Genomic DNA, 21,296 nt, shown 5'->3' on the forward strand with positions numbered 1-21,296 from the left:
ATGGACTGCCGAGAGACAGAAGCAACCTCAGGGGATGCCCAAAGAGCATCATAAGAGGTATGTGTGTGCCAAGTAAGTGCCTGCTTGGAATTCTGAGTGGGTAAATGTGACGGCTCCATGTGCTGTCCAGATTTGTGTAGAAGAGAGCATTCCCCAGCTGCATCAGGACTTGACTGACAAGCCTGAAATCGCCACACTTGCATGTTTTCATGTAAGTGACTCTATGTGGATGCAAATGGCGTCTCCTTACATGGAGCATATTTGTACACCATTTATCTGAGCTATCATATGCTAAGTCCCTGTTCCTTACTCTTTTTCTCTTGGCTTATATTTTCTCTTTTGAAAGTATCATCCACGACTTTTAGCAAGTTAAAGCCAAAGAGACTCACCATGAGTTCAAATCCTTTAATATAATAAGATTTTATTAACAAAGAAAGAAGAAAACAAAAATTCAGATTCAAGAAAACAAGGGCATTTAAGAGGAAAAAAAAAAAAAAACCTGTCCAGGGGCACCTGGTTGCGTCCAACTCTTGATTTTGGCTCAGATCGTGATCTTGGGGTCTTGAGATTGAGCCCTAGGTCAGGATCTGTGCTCAGCAGGAAGTATGCTTGGGATATTCTCCCTCTGCACTGCCCCCCCCTCCCGCTCACAGATGCAGGCTCCCTCTCTCTCAAATAAATAAATAAAATATTAAAAAAAAAAATCCGTCCAATAATTTGCTCTCAATAACAAAAACAAATAACAATCTAAATGAAATATTAAATAGCTTTCAGGTTCTTTCAATTAGCATGATTCATGACCAGAAACCAAGCTACCTATTTTAACAAGTACTAACGAGGCAAACTGCTAAATGTTTTATTTTACTGCTTCAAGGAAGTGAAGTGTCTTACCAAATAAATAATCCATCAAAAATGGCTACATAAAATAATAAAGATACTTTCTTTCCCAATGCCTCATTTTAACTCATTCCCAAATGGAGGAAAAACAACTTGTGAAATTACAACTTATAACTTCATATTTTAATAATGAAGTTACAAAACTAAAAGATAATAGTCCATTTTCTTGATAGCTAACACCAGCAGGAAAGGCATGAAGAGTAGAAAGAGCTTTCATAAATCAGTATTCTCACCTTATCTACCAAAATAGTACATTTACGTGCTAATGTAATATAAAAATAAATACAAATTACTTAAAATATATTTTAAGATATTAAAATAGATATTTAAGCTTGTAAAGTCTTGACTTTATACTTTAGAGTAAGACTTCATATGTAAACTGCTGACATAGTATTTACTTTAACTCTTAACTTCATGTAACCTGATATAAATCTGGAAAAAATAACAAATGATAAATTAAGTCCTATATTCTGCAATCTTGAGTAATTCACCTAATTTCATCAGCATGATTAAGTGTAAATTGCCTTGGAGTTTTATAAGGGAAAGCTGGTAATTCATCTAATCAAAGAAGCATGCATGTATAAATTATACAATCCATAAAAAAATTCCTCCATGAAAGTTGTTTCACCTCCTTGTTATCTACTATAGCACTATTTATAAACCAATCAGTATTTCAGTAAGTTTCCATTTGTATAAAAGTTTATTACTGAAACACCCAAGTAAAAGTTATGAAAGCAAATCACTGAATCAAGGCAATATTATATACTACAATCTTACTAATTTTACAAGGAAACTTTACTACATATAGTAGCACTCGCTTTATTATGCTGGTGTGAAATTATATAGATTTCCCCTCATGTTTTAATTATATTTAAAAAGGTAATGAAAGGAAGGAAAAGAGAAGAAAGCATAATTATGCTAGAGATATACATATTAACACACACACACACATACATATATACATATATATATATATATATATATATATATATATATATACACACACACACATATATATACACACACACACACATACAGATTAAGCACAGATAGAGGGGTGCCTGCATGGCTGAGTCTTAAATGTCTGACTCGTGATTTTGGCTCCGGTCATGATCTCATGGGTTCTGAGATCGAGCCCCACATCCAGCTCCGCGCTCAGAGGGGAGTCTGCTTAAAGATCTCTCCCTCTGCCCCTCCCCGCACTTGCGCTCACATTCTCTCTCTCTCTCAAATAAATAAATAAATAGACCTTTTAAAAAAAAAAACAACCCACAGAATAGATAGGCATGTAGGCTGATATTCTCTGAGTTCATAAATGTTATTCTGGAGTTTTACATTTTACTCCACGTACTGAGCAACCACAGTAAATGGTATTCCTAGATATAAGGATTTATAGTAATACTTAGCAATGATCTCTATCTTCACAGAGTTTGTATTAAAAATAAGAAATACAAACAACTAGAATAATTTGTTAAATAACTATAAAAGTATATTGATATTCAGCAATAAAAATGAATACATGCTACAACATGAATGAACCTCAAAATCATTATGTTAAGTGAAAGAAGCCAGAAGTAAAGGCCACATGCTGTATGAGTCTCTATATGAAGTATCCAGAAGGGGATAGAGACAGAAAGCAAATTAGTATGAATATTGCAGATGCATGCAACATATTCCTGTAAGTCTTAAAAAATACTGAAATGATAAATGAAGAACTAAAAAACTGAGCTTAACAATAGGACTGCATTATTATATCTCTAAAAAGTTCATGTGGAGATTGTAGCAAGTACTCTAATGATTAAAAATTGGACATCTGAACAGTCCTCCTCTTAATTAAGGAGAACTATCACAGGGTCACATATTGGGAGAAGAAAATTCATCTCAGGCTCTCTGTTAAGTGTTGCTCCACAGATCTTTATATACAGGTATATATATTATATGTGACTTATACATCACATTATTTAATAAATTATTTTGAAACAAGTGAGCTGCCAACAAAAAGATCATTTTGCACTACATACAAAACAAAATTCCAGGCAATATATGCAATATCTGTTTTTAAAAATATAAAAGAATTTTAAGAAAATATAGACCACTACTTTTCAGATCTTGTATTGAATGAGTAAAAGCCTTTCTAAACAAAATTATGACTCCAAATTGTAGGTTAAACATTTGTATTTCAAAGACCATCGGCACTAAGACTAAAGTGCTGAGAAAAGCATCTTAACAGTTATGACAAAAAAGAGATTAATATCATTAACACATGAGAAGCTTCCAGAAATTGCTGAAAAAGACAACCAAACTGAAAAAGAGAATATATTTTGATTTCCTCAATCATGATGTGTAAAGTGGAGGAAAAGTAGTAAACTGAAATAGAAGAACTTAAAAATGCAGATGGAAATCAACACAATTTGTAATTTGAAAGTAATTTTTGTGAACCTAAATATTACTAGAATCCCTTTGACCTGAGAAGTAATGTAGCAAAGCATTCCATTGATAGCTGCTTAAAACATTTTACCTGTAATAATTCTGAGTACATCTTTCAAAGACCAACTGCCAACTATATAATAGTTCTATCATATAAATAAGGTTACTGATTACATATATGTTAAAAAAATCAGTTTTACCACATATAGAAACCATAAATACAAAAAATCCTTTTTAAATTATGGTCTAGAATATAAACAAAGTGTACACCACAAAGTATCATAAGTCTTTAATAATGATCCTTGAAAAAGACTGCTATAAGAGCATAAAGTTATGCATCAATATCCTGCAGACATTCCATTACTTAAAATTATATTTAAGTCAACTTCTTCAGCAGTTAGCTTTTCAAATTGAAAAGTTCACATTTTCATTATAAAAGTCTGACAACTGTTGCTGCAATTCCAAAGTCTGGAATGTTGGCCTCTTCTTCCTCATCTATCAACACCCAATTTATCCTCAAAAGTTCAGCTCAAATGCAGTTTCTCTTAGAAGACTTTCCCCTGTTGGCATTAATCTCTCCATTCTCACTCCCAAACACTCTGCTTATTTCTTAAGCTATAGCATACAACAGTGCCTTAGCCAGTTGATTAAATTTAGGTCTCCCTCATCTCCCTCATGATAAACTCTCTGAGAGTCTATCACTTTAACACTATGGACAACAACTAAGTCCAGGACAATGCTATACAAGGCTGGCAAACAAATCATTTAATTGAATGAATAAAAGCATGTAACCTAAGTTTTAAGAAAGAATGAGGAAACGGTACTGATTTTTATGATCCATTAAAGCAATTCAAATTATAAACTAATGAAACATAAGGGTGATTTTCTAAATTAGCAGGCTAATAATTTCTTAGAGGAAAAGGTCATAAAGGACAGAGTCAGTCCTAGGATATGAACTGAAAGCCAGATGGAGACCTCAAGCTTCCTCACAGTCATTCCTGAATATAAGCAAGCAAGCAATACAAAAGTTCAGTGATAGGGGAAGAAAGATCTTTCTCCACCTTCATTTTCCAAGTGGAAACCAACTTCTTACTGGCATAGACAAAACAGCAGGAAACAGTAATGAAGAGAGGCTTAGCTCACCTCTCCAAGGCCTTAAAGAGATAAGTAATAACTAACCATGCCCCCTAGATGCCTTCCCATTCCTGAAAGATAGCCAAGCACTTGCGAAGAGTCTTACCTCACTCAACAAGACTTAATTTTTTAGCTCTTGGGAAATGGAAAACTCCATGCCTGCCCAATCCACAACCTCCATCTTTTAGAATAGGTAAATCCATTGTTCAACTTTAATAAACTCAAAAGGATGGTATGTTTTACAATGAAGAGTCTATCTTACATAGCCAACAATAAGTGGAGAAATAAAAGTGGAGTCTTATAAATTGAGGGAAGACTAAAAAATTGAGGAAAGACTAAATTAAATCATGAACTATTATAATCATTGTATTGTAATTATTATCTGTCTTAAACATTCCTTGAGGGTAGAAACAGTGACTTAGATATCTTTGCATTTCCCACTCTAGTATAATACCTGGCATATAAAAAGTACTTAATAAATGTTCGTTGAATAAATGAGCAAATAAGTGAATGAAAAAACAAAACTATATTTATTTATTTATTTATTTTAAAGCAAACAAAAACAAAAACAAAACTGAACTACTGGGACACTTCATCAAGATAAAACCTTCTGTACAGCAAAGGAAACAATCAATAAAACTAAAAGGCAACCTATGGAATGGGAGAAGATATTTGCAAATGAACTATCTGATAAAGGGCTAGTATCCAAAATCTATAAAGAACTTATCAAACTCCAAACCAAAAAAACAAAAAATCCAGTCAAGAAATGGACAGAAGACCTGAACAGACATTTCTCCAAAGAAGACATACAGATGGCTAACAGACACATGAAAAAATGCCTAACATCACTCATCATCAGGGAAATCCAAATCAAAACCTCAATGAGATACCACCTCCCACCAGTCAGGGTGACTAAAATTAACAAGTCAGGAAATGACAGATGTTGGCGGGGATGCGGAGAAAGGGAAACACGTTTACACTGTTGGTGGGAATGCAAACTGGTGCAGCCACTCTGGAAAACAGTATGGAAGTTCCTCAAAAAGCTGAAAATAGAGCTACCCTACAACCTAGCAACTGCACTACTAGATATTTAACCAAAGGATACAAAAATAGTGATTTGAAGGGATACATGCACTCTGATGTTTATAGCAGCATCAGCAATAACTAAATTATGGAAAGAGCCCAAATGTCCATCAACTGATGAAGAAAGCAGCAGTATGTATACGTACACACACACACACATACACACACACACAATAGAATACTGCTCAGCCATCAAAAAGAATGAAATCTTGCCATTTGCAACAATGTGGATGGAGCTAGAGTATATTATGCTAAGCAAAATAAGTCAATCAGAGAAAGACAAATACCATAAGAGTTCAATCATATGTGGAATTTAAGAAACAAAACAGGTGAACATAGAGGAAGGAAGGGGGAAAAAAAAAACAGAGAAGCAGGCAAACCACAAAAGACTCTTAACTATAGAGAACAAACTGAGGGTTGCTGGAAGGAGGAGTGTGAGAAGATGGGGTAATTGGATGATGGGCATTAAGGAAGATACTTGATGTAATAAGCAATGGATGTTCTATGCAACTGATGAATCACTAAATTCTACCCCTGAAACTAATAATACATACTATATGTTAACTAACTTGAATTTAAATAAAATCTAAAAAAACCCCAAACCAAAACCCAAACCAAAAGACTTCCAAAGATGCATTATCAATTTTAAAATATAAAAAATATAATTCAATATACATGTAATTTTACATCATACTAGATGCTTTAATCTCTCTTCGATGATTCAGAAGTGTCCTGGATCTTATAGAACACCAATGAGTTATGAATTATTCAGTAATTAATAAATTCTTTTTAATGTGGAATATGGAGTTTGTTACACTTTAAAAAATTAAAAGACACTATATAATCATTTAATATGCAACCAATATTACTCATACAAAACAAAATAATCAAACAATAATGCTACATGACATTAATGTATATATATCAAATCATTCTCCTAAGTGAAAATATTTTTACACAACCAAAAATAGCATTCTAGAGTTAGCTGGAGTGTTCTACAGACAAGGAAAAGAAAAACTCCTAGGGCCCTATCCCAAGAACTAAAAGAAAACAAAATACATAGGGTCTCTCAAAAGTCCAATGTTTTGGATACTGCTCTAAGAAATTTGATTATAATGCTCAGTTTGTGGCTAAAACAGGTACCCTTTTATAAGATAATGAACAGCAAGAGATAGATCTGCTTCTCGAAACATTGTAACATCCAAGATTGTTCAAATTTAATCAAACTGCTTTCCAAAAATGGAGAATTTTAATGGAAGTAATTAACCAAGTAATTTTGGAACATAACACATTCCTGAGGTTAGCTAGGGAGCCACAGGCGATATGCCACATTATGTGGCACAAGAAGACTGAGACCTGTAGGGTCCCAGAGTGTGAGGAAAGAAAAAGAAAGTGGAGGGGGAGAGAGAGAGATGGACAGTCAAAAAATGACAAAAATATTTTGGCTATCCTCTCCCTTCCTCTGGACTCAACTATTAGAAAAGTAAGCACAAACAGGGTTCCCTCTACTCCTCGCATTTGCTCATAGAGCAAGCAGGCATTATGATATTAATAACAAGCAAGCACGAGCCACATACTCTTAAGTCTGGAAGTGTTTTATGGCCTGCTTACATTTATCTTACTTAGCAAGAACAGACAATAAGAACAAAGTAAATGTGTCTCAAGCTTAAAGAAATGGTAGGCTATTTCTTAAAATCTGAGACAAAGCTAAAACTTAATAGGCATTAACTAAAAAAATATCAATGTTACCTGTGTAAGGCAAAAAACTTACATACCTAACTCTGTCTAGCCAGCTCTCTGAAGCAAAAGTAAATGTGAGGCTTTCAAAGATAATTGCTATAAAATCTCAAAATCCTAAGGCAGCAATGACCTTGTCTTCCTACATAAAAGAGGACATATTATGTACCCCTGATGAATCATTATCAAAATCAATTTTGATGATACAATGATCTTTTACTAAATATTGTTTCCATAATCTTTGAGAAATTCTCGGTTTTCATGATGAATCTTATCACAATTGAATAAGAATGTAACTATCTATATTGTCCTTTTAACAACAGGACTGATAGACTTCTACAATAAAAAGCTACAACTCTCCCAAGACTGAATATAAAACCTGGGAAACAAGCATTTGCTACCAGAAATAAGACAGCAGCATGCTACAGGTCATATGTAATCACTACTAGTATGAAGAGGAAAGTCTTCAAGAAAAATTTTAGTCAAGAAGTACAAATGCTAGAGTGTACCAAATAGCCTCAGTGGCACTGAATTAAAAATTTATAAAATAAATTTCAGTGAAAAAATTCTAGCTAATGATATAGAGCAGAATAGACTTCTTTCCATTTACCTAAATTTGAGCTGCATAAAGGTAATTTTCCTCCATATAACTACTTATGTACAGCTGGATGTAATTAAGATTTGGTCCCATATTTGCAAAATAATACTGCTTTATGTAATACAAAGAAGGCATAGCTGTGGATTGTTCCTGTACATTTATTCTGGTACATCTCAGTAGTAATACTAATGAAGTTGATCCCTTCCTCAACACGAACAGAGCTATTTGTCTGATTCTCCTACAGCATGTTGAAGGATGAGTTCTATTAGTAGAAATAAAAAGTGTAGGGCGCCTGGGTGGCTCAGACGGTTAAGCGTCTGCCTTCGGCTCAGGTCATGATCCCAGGGTCCTGGGATCGAGTCCCGCATCGGGCTCCCTGCTCCTTGGGAGCCTGCTTCTCCCTCTGCTTCTCTCTCTCTCTCTCTCTGTCTCTCACGAATAAAAAAATAAAATCTTTAAAAAAAAAAAAAAAAAAGTGTAACTCAAGTTATGTAATAGATAATTTTAAAACTTTACCGTCTTGCTAGCAGTAAAGACATCTCACTACATTTTAAAATATACTTTAGAGTTTCAATGAATTTGTGATAAAATTGATGACCTTCATTTTAATTTAGTATCTCAGAAGAAATAGAGAAACATATTATCGTTGTAATAACAGATGGTTTATTACTACTCATGATTTGTTTTATTAAGGGACTGGATCCAACTACACATATCTGATAGAGATATAAAATACATCTGAATATGTAATAAAAATTATAGTTCTCCAAGGCTTTCATTATAGACACATGATTTAATAACACTGTCAGAAGAAAACATGATTATGCTAAGACAACTTAAAATTAAAATTGAGTCATCAATGTTTTAAAAACAGCTATCATTTTATTCTATACTACTATCATTTGTTATTTTTGAATACATTTGCTGATTAGTAAAAACTTTCGGTGACAAGAATTAGTGACATATCAAGTGCAGAAAGTTTTTAAATTCTATCTTCTACCAAGTCAGATAGACATAATTGGCAGTAATGTAGCTTATTCCTAAATTCAGCAGGCCAATGAGAGCCACCAGATAACACTCACAACTGGAAGAGGATCATAGTGATCACACCTTTATAGCAAATTTACAGAATATTAAGATTCAGGAGACAATAAACCTGATGATGCAAACAAACCACCAAGATGAAAGTATGCAAATGTATGTTGAACAGTATGATAGCGTGGAGAATGTAGACTGTAGGACAAAGTCAAATGAAAATATTTGAGAAATAAACACTTAATAACTTCTCTGCTTCAACCTTACTGTTTAACATTCCCTTTCTGCTAAAACAGAAATCACGAGAGTTTTCAATAAAACATCCCTCTGCAGCCTTCAGACTTAGTTACCACCTATTTTAAATTTCTCTGGATTTCAGTCTTCACACAGTCACTTTCATAGAGTAAGTCTTCACATTCTGCATTAACAAAATCCTCTGACTACATGAAAATAAGATGTTCCCCTCACCTCCCACTAAAGAGTATACTTCGAGTTCACTCCACAATAATAAAATTTATATATGTATAATTTAATAAAAGTATTTTTTAAAATATAAACTCAATGAGGACATCTTTGTTGTAGTAGGTAAACTACATGCAGTAGGCATGCAGTAGATAAAGACAGAATTTCATCAACAACACTGTTTTGCGTTTTTAACATCTCTAAAATATGGCTACATCTAGAGCGCCTGGGTGGCTCAGTCGTTAAGCGTCTGCCTTCAGCTCAGGTCATGATCCCAGAGTCCTGGGATCGAGCCCTGCATCGGGCTCCCTGCTCTGCGGGAAACCTGCTTCTCCCTCTCCCCCTGCTTGTGTTCCCTCTCTCGCTGTCTCTGTCAAAAAAATAAATAAACTCTTTAAAAAAAAAAATATGGCTACATCTTAAAATTGACAGTGAATCATAACTTAATTGGCAGAGCTTTTCTTGATGATACATACATAATGGTGCTTTTACAAATGCTGTTTCAGGTTAGATTAAATAGATTAATAACTTAAATTTAGTTGAACTGAATTAAACCAAGGTAAAGGTATATGGTCTGTTTACTATATTAACTCTCTGAAAACTGAAAATCATTTTTTTGATTCTTTTCTATGTCAGTATCTAAGAGCTTTTATTATTATACAGAATTAGTAGGTTATATCTTAATTTATCTTTAAAAACAACCGAAGTACTATGCCTTTTGACTGAGGTGCTTAATTTTTTCACATCTGAAGTAATTATTGATAGGAAAGGACTTACTACTGCCATTGTGCTAATTGTTTTCTGTCTTTTAGCATTTTTGTCCTCCTTCGTCCTTCCCTGATTTTTTTTTATGTAGTGACATACTCTGATTCCTTTCTCATTTCCTTTTGTGTATCTTCTGTAGGTATTTTCTTTGTGGTTACCATGGAGTTTACATAAAACATCTTAAAGTTATAATAACCTATTTTAAGCTGATAAATATTATATATAAAAACTATACTTCTACTCCTCCTCACATACACTTTGCTATTAATGTTATAATTTGTATCTTTTTATACTGTGAATTCATTAACATGTTCACAGGTAGTTATTTTTTATACTTTCATCTTTTTTAAGTTCTATACCAGAATTAAAAGTGATTTATATACCACCATTATAGTATTAAAATATTCTATATTTGTCTATATATTTACTTTTTCTAGCCTATTTCATATTTTCATATGCTGTCATGTTGCAGTTTAGCATCCTTTTCTTAATTTAGGCTTTGGAATCTAAAGATGACACTTATTTTATAGATGAAAATGGCCAAAAAATATGCATCCATGTTGTTTGGCAATTATAAATCAGAACTGAGGGGCACCTGGGTGGCTCATCACTTACACAGCTGACTCCAAATTTCGGCTCAGATCATGATCCCAGGGTCCTGGGAAAGAGCCCCACATTGGGCTCTGTGCTCAGCGGGGAATCTGCTTGAGGATTTTCTCTCTCTCCCTCTCTCTCTACAACCCCTCCCCCAACTCACATGCAATCATGCACGTGCATGCGCGCTCTCTCTCTCTCTAATAAATAAATCTTTTTAAAAATAAATAAATCAGAACTGAGCTTCTAAGACTTAATAGTATTGAAGGAGCTATGTTTCTGAAACCAATAAAGCAGTTTCAGCCCATTAAAATCTTCACCAATTTTAATACCTACCAGTTCCTTTGCTTAGATATGGAGGCTTAAAGAACTTCACAACACCATAGACATTGACAATTGTACCACCCTTAAGTTGATTCAGGGGTGTATATATATAATGTGTTGCTGGAACCTAAGAAAGAGAAGACAGTGAATACATCAATGCTAAGTATTTACATTTTAGAATAATTTCATAATTAAATTTTTAAATTAACAACCAATCTAATTGCATTTTTTTCCTTTTAAGTTTCTAAAAAGAGGATATAGCCTGAAAAAAAAAAGGAAATGCAGAGCTTATAAAGAATACTATACAAACCAACCAGGTTTTCTTAGAAAGAATTCTGATGATAAATTATGTAATTTGTACACAATTCTAAGAAATGCAATTTAAGAGATTTTGGTTCTGGATTTTAACTTTAAGTAATATCCCTTCAAAATTTGTGGTATATATTTCTTTTTTTTCTCCCTATATTACTATAAAGATTTTACTTAGGCCTAAAAAGCCAGGTTTTGATTGTAAATGGTATATACATTAAAGATGGTAAAAATAGAAAAGAAAAATTATCTGAAATAATTGTACATAAGTTTGGAAAGAAAGGGGAAAGTGATTTACACAGACATGTCTGCATATTAGTCAAACAATCCTTAAAAGGGTTCACACATCTGGCCCCATCACCCATCCATCCCACCCACAACTGGAAATAAGGTTACTACCTACCACACTATGAGTTAAAACTTTAAAAATCAAATCAAAATGAGTTAATTGGCTTTTTCAAGGACGCTGATACTTTAGTTCAAATATAAGAAAGGCAGTGCTTAGAAATCTTATCAAACCTCGATATAAAAAAAGTTGTAGCTCATAAATGATGGAAGAAAAATAATGGTCAGCATATGGGACAGAAAAGAAAGATATATGCTCAGCTGACAAATAACTAGATCCAAGACTAAAGTTATCTCCCTAATGTACAGATGAATGCGGCAGGCCAGCACAACTCAATGACACTAACCATTATGGTCATCCATGTAATGTACTTGTTAATTCATGAACAACAAACAACTAACTTCTTCATTATAATTTGACTTTCCATGTAAATAGACCAGTATATATGTGCGGATATTCCAAATAAAAGAACAACCAGGTATTAATTACTTGGTAAATATATATTTACATTTAATACATTTACAATAAATTTAACATTATTAAAGGTAGAGATTTTGTTTTCCCATTGTATTACTATTTTAAAATTAGACTATAAGTGGATCTCATATATATATATATATATATATATATATATGGGATGCATACATATATATATATGTACATATACGTGTGTATCTTTGTGTGTGTGTGGGGGGTGAGTATTTTAAGTTAAATTGAATATCATCTTACCAAAGACATTGATTCTGCAGAAAAATCCCTTACAGATTTAACATAAACCTGAAAACAAAAAAAGAGGATTTACTTGTATACAAACAACCCAATATGATTACAGACCTTTAACTGCACCAAAGCTACACACTTAACTGTGTAATATTCAAATTCACTAGAATGGCACAAAATTATGGCTTACATATTAAGACTAACATGTGCAAAACTGTCTAAGTTTCAGCATAATCCATTAGTTTCACAATATCACAAGACTACCCCTAGCCCATATAATGCCCTTGTGGATACTACAGAAAAACAGGCAGACGGTGGCCTGCAACCACAGGACTTGGCCCAACTCTACTTCTCTGACAGCCTTGACCAAACTGGTGGTCTCCATGTGTGCACATGTGTGCACACGCACACACACACACACAGGGCTGTGGGAGGAGGGGTAAAGTGGGAGGCAGAGAATGATCATCTCTGTAAAAAATAAAATAGAATGAAATCAGTTTTACCTAAAAAAGGGCACTTGATCAATTTAAAGTGAAATCAAGCAGACCATCAAAAGGGGCTGATGGTGTAAGAGCAAAGAATGAGATCAGGTCTAGAGTACCTACAAAGTTTTTAAAAATTCTATTAATAATTATTTTTAAGGGATCTTTCTTTTCTACCTGGAGTCATTCTAAACATAAAACCAAGAAAAGAATTTTTGCTTTAAACTTAAAATATTTAATTAAAATAATCCAGTCAGACTAAATAGTTTATCTGCAGATTTATAGATATACTGCCCCTTTTCCATCCCCTTAGCTCATTAAAACCACAAATGATTGGACTAAAAGTTACACACTTACATAAACAGTTGATCTGAAGTCCTCAAATGCTTTCAAAAATAAGCAATGTTTACCATCTCTGCTTGTAGATGAAGATGCTGACAAGACAGTAAATCCAGCTACTGCAATGGTATCCTACATAGGAAAAAATGGTATTCAATCATCAAAATATCTGTAATTCTGAATGTCATATAAATTCTTATATTATTATTTAAAAACAGGAGTAATTTCCATAAAATGGAAAACTGGTTAGCCTAAATTTATTTAATGCTTCCTGAATATAAGATTGAGACTACTACTTCCACGAAAAGGACATCAACAATGTAGCCCTAGACAAGTATAATGTCTCACTTCATTGACCAGGAAATCACTAACTAAATCACTCAAAAATTTTTATTTGTTTAGTGGGAGCTCAAAAATCAATGTTTATCTCAATTTATATGAATAAGTTTGCAGAAATAAACAATGAGATACCAGATGACCCAAGAGTATTAAGGATGAAATTTCAGGGCGCCTGGGTGGCTCAGTTGGTTAAGCGACTGCCTTTGGCTCAGGTCATGATCCTGGAGTCCCTGGATCGAGTCCCGCATCGGGCTCCCTGCTCGGCAGGGAGTCTGCTTCTCCCTCTGACCCTCCCCCCTCTCATGTGCTCTCTCTCAAATAAATAAATAAAATCTTTAAAAAAAAAAAAAAAGAATGAAATTTAAATGAAACTAAATGTCAGAGTTGAGAAACTACATAGAGAAAGACATGCTATTAGTATAAAAACTCCATATTGTCACAAAGCTAATACTTGTGCATATAAATCCAGGGTATGAGACATAAATAAGAAATTTCCATTGACATACTAATAAGAAAAAAATATTTTCTATCTACTTAGGTTTATAATAGTAATAAGAAGCCAGTCCCCATTTATTCTTGCTTCTCTCATTCTTTAGTTGAATCTCCTTTTCTTAATTTCCAAGTACCGGAACATACACATTCAGCAAATTTTGTCTTGCTGCACTATACATATATAATATGTAATAATATACACTATATATATAAAATTATCCTACTCTTCTAATTTTTTTTATTTTTATTTTTTAAGATTTTATTTATCAGAGAGAGAGAGACAGAGGCAGGCAGAGGGAGAAGCAGGCAACTGAGCAAGGAGCCCAATGTGGGACTCGATCCCAGGACCCTGGGATCATGACCTGAGCCAAAGGTAGACACTTAACTGACTGAGCCACCCAGGCATCCCCCTACTCTTCTAATTTTAATACCAAAATCTTAAGATACATAAAAATTCCTGGGCTTTAGGCAGCTTCCTTCAATAATCCTAATTTCTACGAAACAGAAGGCTCCCGCGTTACTGACTTTTGCTTTGCACATGCGAGAAAGGGTCTGGTGTCAATCCGCATTTAGATCCATTAAACAAGGCTGTGAATACCTTGTAGGCAGGGGTCACATCTCATGTCTTTTTTTTTTTTTTTTTTAAGATTTTATTTATTTATTTGACAGAGAAAGAGCGTGTGCGCGCACAAGCTGGGGAGCGGCAGACAGAGGGAGAAGCAGACTCCCTGCTGAGCAAGGAGCCCAACGTGGGACTCGACCCCAGGACCTTGGAATCATGACCTGAGCTGAAGGGAGACACTTAACCAACTGAGCCACCCAGGCATCCCTAGGCAGTTTTAAAGGGGAATAAAATAAATAGTAAGACTGCTTCTGGAATAAATTACTCTTAAAACTGAAAAATAACGCTTTCAACTGACCAAAAATTCTGATTTAAATGAAAACGAGATTTTAGTCAAAGATTTAAAGTTGTTTAATCAAACTAACAGGGGAAGATAAACAGAAGTAGGGAAGTTTATCAGTTCTATATTCTCTTAAAAGCACAAAAAAAATAACCTATCTCATCTTATTTTCTATTTTACTTAAAAATGTCTTAAATATTATATGGGAAGAATACACAAAATGCAAGTGTTGCGCAGATGAACATTTTTCTATTTTTCTTTATAATCTAAACTTAAGTATTTATTTTATGATGGAGAAAACATTTTAAATAGAAAAAAGTCACTAAAAGAAGGACATCAGCATTCATAAGAAAAATTTTTTCGAAAGTCTAATTCTATTTTAATATTAGCAATACAATTCAGTAAAACGTTATAATAAAACTTTTCCTCTAGCACAAATTTGACAACATAGAAATAACAACCAAAAATATTTACAAAAACGAATGTTTAATTTATTATATTTCTAAATATGAACTTATATTTGAATATACCTATATAAATTGCATGAAAGGCCCTCAGTGATCCCATCCCAATCAACCTGGCCTGTTTTATTTCCATATACGTCTATTCAATACTATAAAAATCAGATCCTCTTATATTCGTAGTGCTTTTCCACATATATTCTTTGCTTATTCTGAGCCCCCACTAGTAAGAGCATTTTTCTCTTTTGCATATATCTGATCCTATCTATCTTTTAAAACCTGGACTGTAACTGCTTTTCTTATGAGGTCTATCTTAGATTGTCTCTCTCTGAGAAAAATAATTCTTCCTTCCTCTGAACTCTCCTATGCAGTATTTTAATATTTTTCATTTGTGTGTTATTTACAAGTGCTTCTTAATGTTTTTAATGCTCTTAGAAGTCTATAAGATCCCTGGGACTAAGAATGTCTTATCTACCTTTATATCCCATAAAAGAGACAGTAAGGGGTTTCTGTTCATAGTTACAAGTATACGTTGAATAAATTAATACTGGTAAAATTAAAGTACAAACCTAAACATAAGAGAGAAAAAAATGGCTCTTAGAATCCAATTACCATGAATTTACAAATTGTAATAGCTTTTAAATTAATTCAAATGCACAGAGGATAAGAAAGATAAACATATAATAGGCAGTATTAGTTTATATAAACACTCATTAGACTGAGTTGAAAACGAGATTTAATATGCATTGTTCTAAGTTCTAAGCTTCTGAAAAGAGCATACTGAAGCCATTCAAACAAGAATAGGAATTACACAGTTGAGTGCTAAGAATGCATTCTGATATACAGAGTAGGTATTTATTTCAATCTGCTGAAAAGAAGTATTAGGAAACCGGCCTGAGAGAATACCATATTACTAAAAGTGATAAGGCTTTATCAATATCTGTGCAGGAATGTTCTAAAAATAAAAACACATTTGGTATACCTGAAATCTTTGAACTAACTCAGGATACCAGATATCAGCAAGTGGGTCATTCTCCTTTTGTGTCATTTTTCTGTCACAGTGTCTTAAAAGGAGTGAGACTTTGTCATTAAACAATTTCCTTTTTGGTTTAGCCAACAGGAATATTTCTACCACAAACCAGTTTCAGAGAAAAATTAACAAAAACAGCACAGGTCTTTTTAACATAAAGAAGTATTCTTAAAAATCAATAACAAAAAGGAAAAAAAAAGCAGACAACTTATTTGCATATTCACAAATGTCATTTTTACATACTAATATCTTATAATGTAGAACGTAATCAGTGGTGGAACAGGAAACAAATCAATATGTGACTAAAAAAATGTAAACTACAAGACTAGCGTAGTAACTTGCTAATTTTTAATTGAGATTGTAACCAAAATTCTCAAGTTGTTGCACTTTTAGTAAGCAGGAAAAGGACACAGAAAATATGAAAAAACTGATAATCCAAAAAGAAAAACACTTATCTGACTTTAACAGGCATTAAGTAATTTTTACTATACTGACCTTGCAAATCCTGTTATCGTATTTTAAAACACCAATTAAGAGTGATTAGATTATATGCCAAACAAAATTTGTACTTTCTTTTCAAAGCTTTGATACTTCAAAATACATGCTATTTTAGTATTTTGTTTAGTATATTATTTAGTATTCTGTTTACTGTTTACAGGACTATAACAACAGTTATAGTACAGTTGCTACAGTTTATGTTAAGTAGGCCAACTGAAATGATGGTTACCAGCCTTTTAAACTGCAGGGCATTTTATTATTTTTTTATTTTATTTTTTTTTAAAGATTTTATTTATTTGAGAGAGAGAGAATGAGAGAGAGCACATGAGAGGGGGGAGGGCCAGAGGGAGAAGCAGACTCCCTGCCGAGCAGGGAGCCCGATGCGGGACTCGATCCAGGGACTCCAGGATCATGACCTGAGCCTAAGGCAGTCGCTTAACCAACTGAGCCACCCAGGCACCCCTAAAGAATGTATTTTATGAGTGTTAACATCAATTTGGTCATGGAATTTAATTGGAAGTAATATAGATAATATTAGCATAAAATCCAAAATCTTTAAATGGTTTACAAGTCACTATATGATCTGATGCCCACCACTTCACCAGCTACCTGCTATGTGACACACCCTGGAATAGTGCCTTTTGTAATTTTTAGCATTCCAGGCTCCTCAATCAGGGCCTTTGTATATGTTGTTCTCTTTTACTCATCAATCCACTCTCCCAGTACCCATCTTCATTCTTTCTGCTACTTTTCTGATTCTACTACTCAATCTCAGTCATATCACATCTGGCTAAAGTAATTAATTATGTAATAGTTGTTTAATTCCCTCTGCTCCACTGAGCACTGTCCCATGATGGCAAGGTCCATTACCCTCTTATTCAGGACATCCAGCACAGAAAACCAAAACATTCAACAAGTATCTGGACAATTAAATGAATATGTGAATATTATATATACATATATATTTATGTGTATATATATATATATATATATATATATATATATAAAATACCTTCATTAAATCTTAACTAAACTATACAAGTACTACAAAACTTATTTCAAAGAATCTTAGCATTTCAGAACTGAAAACAGGACTTTAGAGATCACATAATCAAACACCTTCATTTTTCAGATAAGAAAATAAGGGCGAGAGAGGGTAAATGAACAGTCTAAGGTCACATTCAGCTAATTAGTTGTAGATCAAGACAAGAATCAAGATCTCCTAATTTCTAAGACAGGCACTACTCTACAACATCTTTCAGAACTAATCTCACAAGGAACGAAAACAATGTATTGACAAATGTCTGTAATTCTGATGGTTTTGTGATAAAATATTTTTTAAACTTTCAAAATACTTTGAAAGAGTCTTTCCCCATATTTTATGTCCATTTATTAAATGTTAAATCTTACTTTAAAGGAAAGCTAAAACTGAAAAAAGTGTCTCATACGGAAAAAGGTTCAATTACAGGATATATATTCCTGTAAAATGTATCATTAGTCTAGCAAAGCAAGGATTAAAATTTTGTTAAAACTCATTTTAATGTTTAGGATTTTTTTTTTTTTTTGGTAATCAAATGTGGAGCTAACCTTAACGGAATAAGCCAGTGACAGAGAAAGGTTTAAGAATTGAATTAGAAAATCCATTCTTCTATATAAAAAGTTTTACCTCTGACTTTCAATAATTTTTAACCTTACTACTATAAACTCTAAAATAAATAGCCTATTTAGACCTCCCCAATGATCAGCATTCATGGATTTTAAACCCAGAAAGATTTTAAATTGTGACCTCAGTCTTCTAACATTATATTTTAAAAAGGAAAAACTCTGACTTACCATTATTAACATTCTCTGTTATCTGACAAGTACTAATTAGCTAGTGTAGTTCTATTCTGTTTTAATGAATACTTATTTAAAATATATTTCAGGGGCGCCTGGGTGGCTCAGTTGGTTGGGTGACTGCCTTTGGCTCAGGTCATGATCTCAGGGTCCTGGGATCGAGCCCCGCATTGGGCTCCCTGCTTGGCGGGAAGCCTGCTTCTCCCTCTCCCACTCCCCCTGCTTGTGTTCCCTCTCTCGCTGTCAAATAAATAAATAAAATCTTTAAAAATAAATAAATAAATAAATAAATAAATAAAATAAAATAAAATATATTTCAATTGCAGAAACACCTTTCATATGTCAGTTAGGTAAAATACGACTATCTCATACATTGTACATGTTTTGTACATGCATTGCACGTGTTTTTCTAATTCACTGTATTATAACCCTTTTATTTTGTTTCCAAATAATAATTTAATATAAGAATCTTAAAGGAAAAAGATAAAAATGTATTTAAAATATAAACAGATCCCTAATATTCAATACCATGTATTTATTTTTAAAACCCTTCTCTAAAGATGTCCAAGATATGCTGTAAAATAAAGCAATTTACAAAACATGAATAAGTACTGTCATTCGATGAAAAATGTGCATATATAAGCTTATCTACATGCATATATAGATATATACATACATGCATAAATATACAGATATACACACACACATAAAAGCTGGAAAGGTGCAAGATAAAGAAGCAGTGATTTTATCTAATTTTATCACAGTTGGCAATATGAGTGGCTTCAGAGGAAAAGGGGCAGCTTCTGCTTTTCTGGTTATACCCTTCCACACAGCTTGAATGTTTTTTAAAACATTCAAGACCAGCCAAAAAGACCAAGCAAAAAGAACAAAATCTTCTAAACCAAATTATTTACAAGATCTAATCCAAGTCCACACTATCTTCCTGAGGCAGGAAAAGAATACAGTAGTGGAGTTAGAGTAGTATCTCCACTTACTACAAGTTCTATAACAATACTTAGGATATTACATTTGTATGGAATCTTATAGATTACAAAGTGCTTCTATACATGTTTATCATTTGAGCCTTTAGTAACCCTCCGCAGTGATGGTCATTTGTAGTTTTATGAAGATAGCCACTGTAAAGCTAAGGTTTGTTATAGGACTTCTCACTAAAAATAATACAGGATTTTTATAAGACACTAATTTCTAATATCAAATCATTATTATTTCTGTATAATGTGGGCACATAACTAATTACTCTTGGAACTTCAATACTAACTCAACTATACACCATAATAGAATCATATGAAATTCTGTCCTTAAAAAGCAGTTCTTAATGATTGTGGGTTCATGGATCTTTCTGAGAATGAGAGAAGAGTTAAAAATGGCCTTCTCAGAGAGGAAAAAAAAAAAACATACATACGTTTACATACACATTGAATTGGTTCAAGAACCTCTTCTGGGGCACCTGGGTGGTTCACTCGGCTAAGCTCAGCAAAGGAGTCTGCTTTTCTCTTTCACTCCCCTCTGTACTCTCCCTCTCTCTCTCTCAAATAAATAAATAAAGTTTTGGGTGCCTCGGTGACTCAGATGGTTAAGCGACTGCCTTCAGCTCAGGTCATGAAACCGGAATCCTGGGATCGAGTCCCACATCGGGCTTCTGGCTCAGCAGGGAGCCTGCTTCTCCCTCTCCCCTCTTATGCTGTTTCTCTCTCTCTCTCTCTCAAATAAATAAAATCTTTAAAAAATAAATAAATAAATAAAATCTTTAAAAAAAAATCTCTTCTGATGATCTGTACACTACTGGGGGTTCACTGAAGATCCCTGCACCCTAGAATACTCATCTTCATCTACAAACTGATGGTCCTTTCACAAAAATTAAGTGGGTTTAATTTTTACAGCTAGTTGACTCTTAAAAAAAAGATGCTAGAGCCTCCCTCCTTACCATGCGTTAAGCTGTCTTTTTTCTCTGGCCAGAATTTGAAGCAGATAGTTTAATGTCTGACTTATTAAAAAATATCAGGAGAGAAGAAAGGAAAGGCAACTTTAATGATCTTAGCAAGTCGAAAGGTAGCGAACTATAACTTCCTGGCCCTGGTCTGCAAAATCTTTAAAACTGTTAAAAGTGGACCTCTTGGGGCACCTGGGTGGCTCAGGAGGTTAAGCGTCTGCTTTGGGCTCAGGTTATGATCCCTGGGTCCTGGAACTGAGTCCCGGATCAGGCTCCCTGCTCGGCGGGAAGCCTGCTTCTCCTTCTCCCACTCTCCCTGCTTGTGTTCCCTCTCTCGCTGTGTCTCTGTCAAATAAATAAATAAAATCTTTAAAAAAAAAAAAGTGGACCTCTTTACAGAATGGAAAGAGTTCATCTGAGATAAGAACATAAAACTACATTTCATATTTATTTCATATATTCTGTAATTCATGAAAACTAAGTATTACTAATTCAATGTATTAGGGCAAAACTTCCCTGTGCATACCTAGCAGCC

At 33.6% G+C, this 21,296-nt stretch overlaps 1 protein-coding gene across 1 annotated transcript in view; it reads right to left on the reverse strand.

The window, feature by feature from the left end:
* Positions 1-13,391, reverse strand: part of POT1 (protection of telomeres 1) — a 53,875-nt gene extending 40,484 nt beyond the window's left edge. The window contains exons 1-3 of the mRNA XM_044919982.1: positions 13,271-13,391; positions 12,441-12,488; positions 11,069-11,183 (exon numbers count right to left, since the gene is read on the reverse strand). Of these exons, the coding sequence (XP_044775917.1) occupies positions 11,069-11,183; positions 12,441-12,449 (124 nt within the window). The 5' untranslated portion in view covers positions 12,450-12,488; positions 13,271-13,391. The remainder of the gene's footprint in view (positions 1-11,068; positions 11,184-12,440; positions 12,489-13,270) is intronic.
* Positions 13,392-21,296: the final 7,905 nt, after the last annotated feature.

Source organism: Neomonachus schauinslandi, chromosome 12 (assembly GCF_002201575.2).
Source record: "Neomonachus schauinslandi chromosome 12, ASM220157v2, whole genome shotgun sequence".
NCBI lineage: Eukaryota > Metazoa > Chordata > Mammalia > Carnivora > Phocidae > Neomonachus > Neomonachus schauinslandi.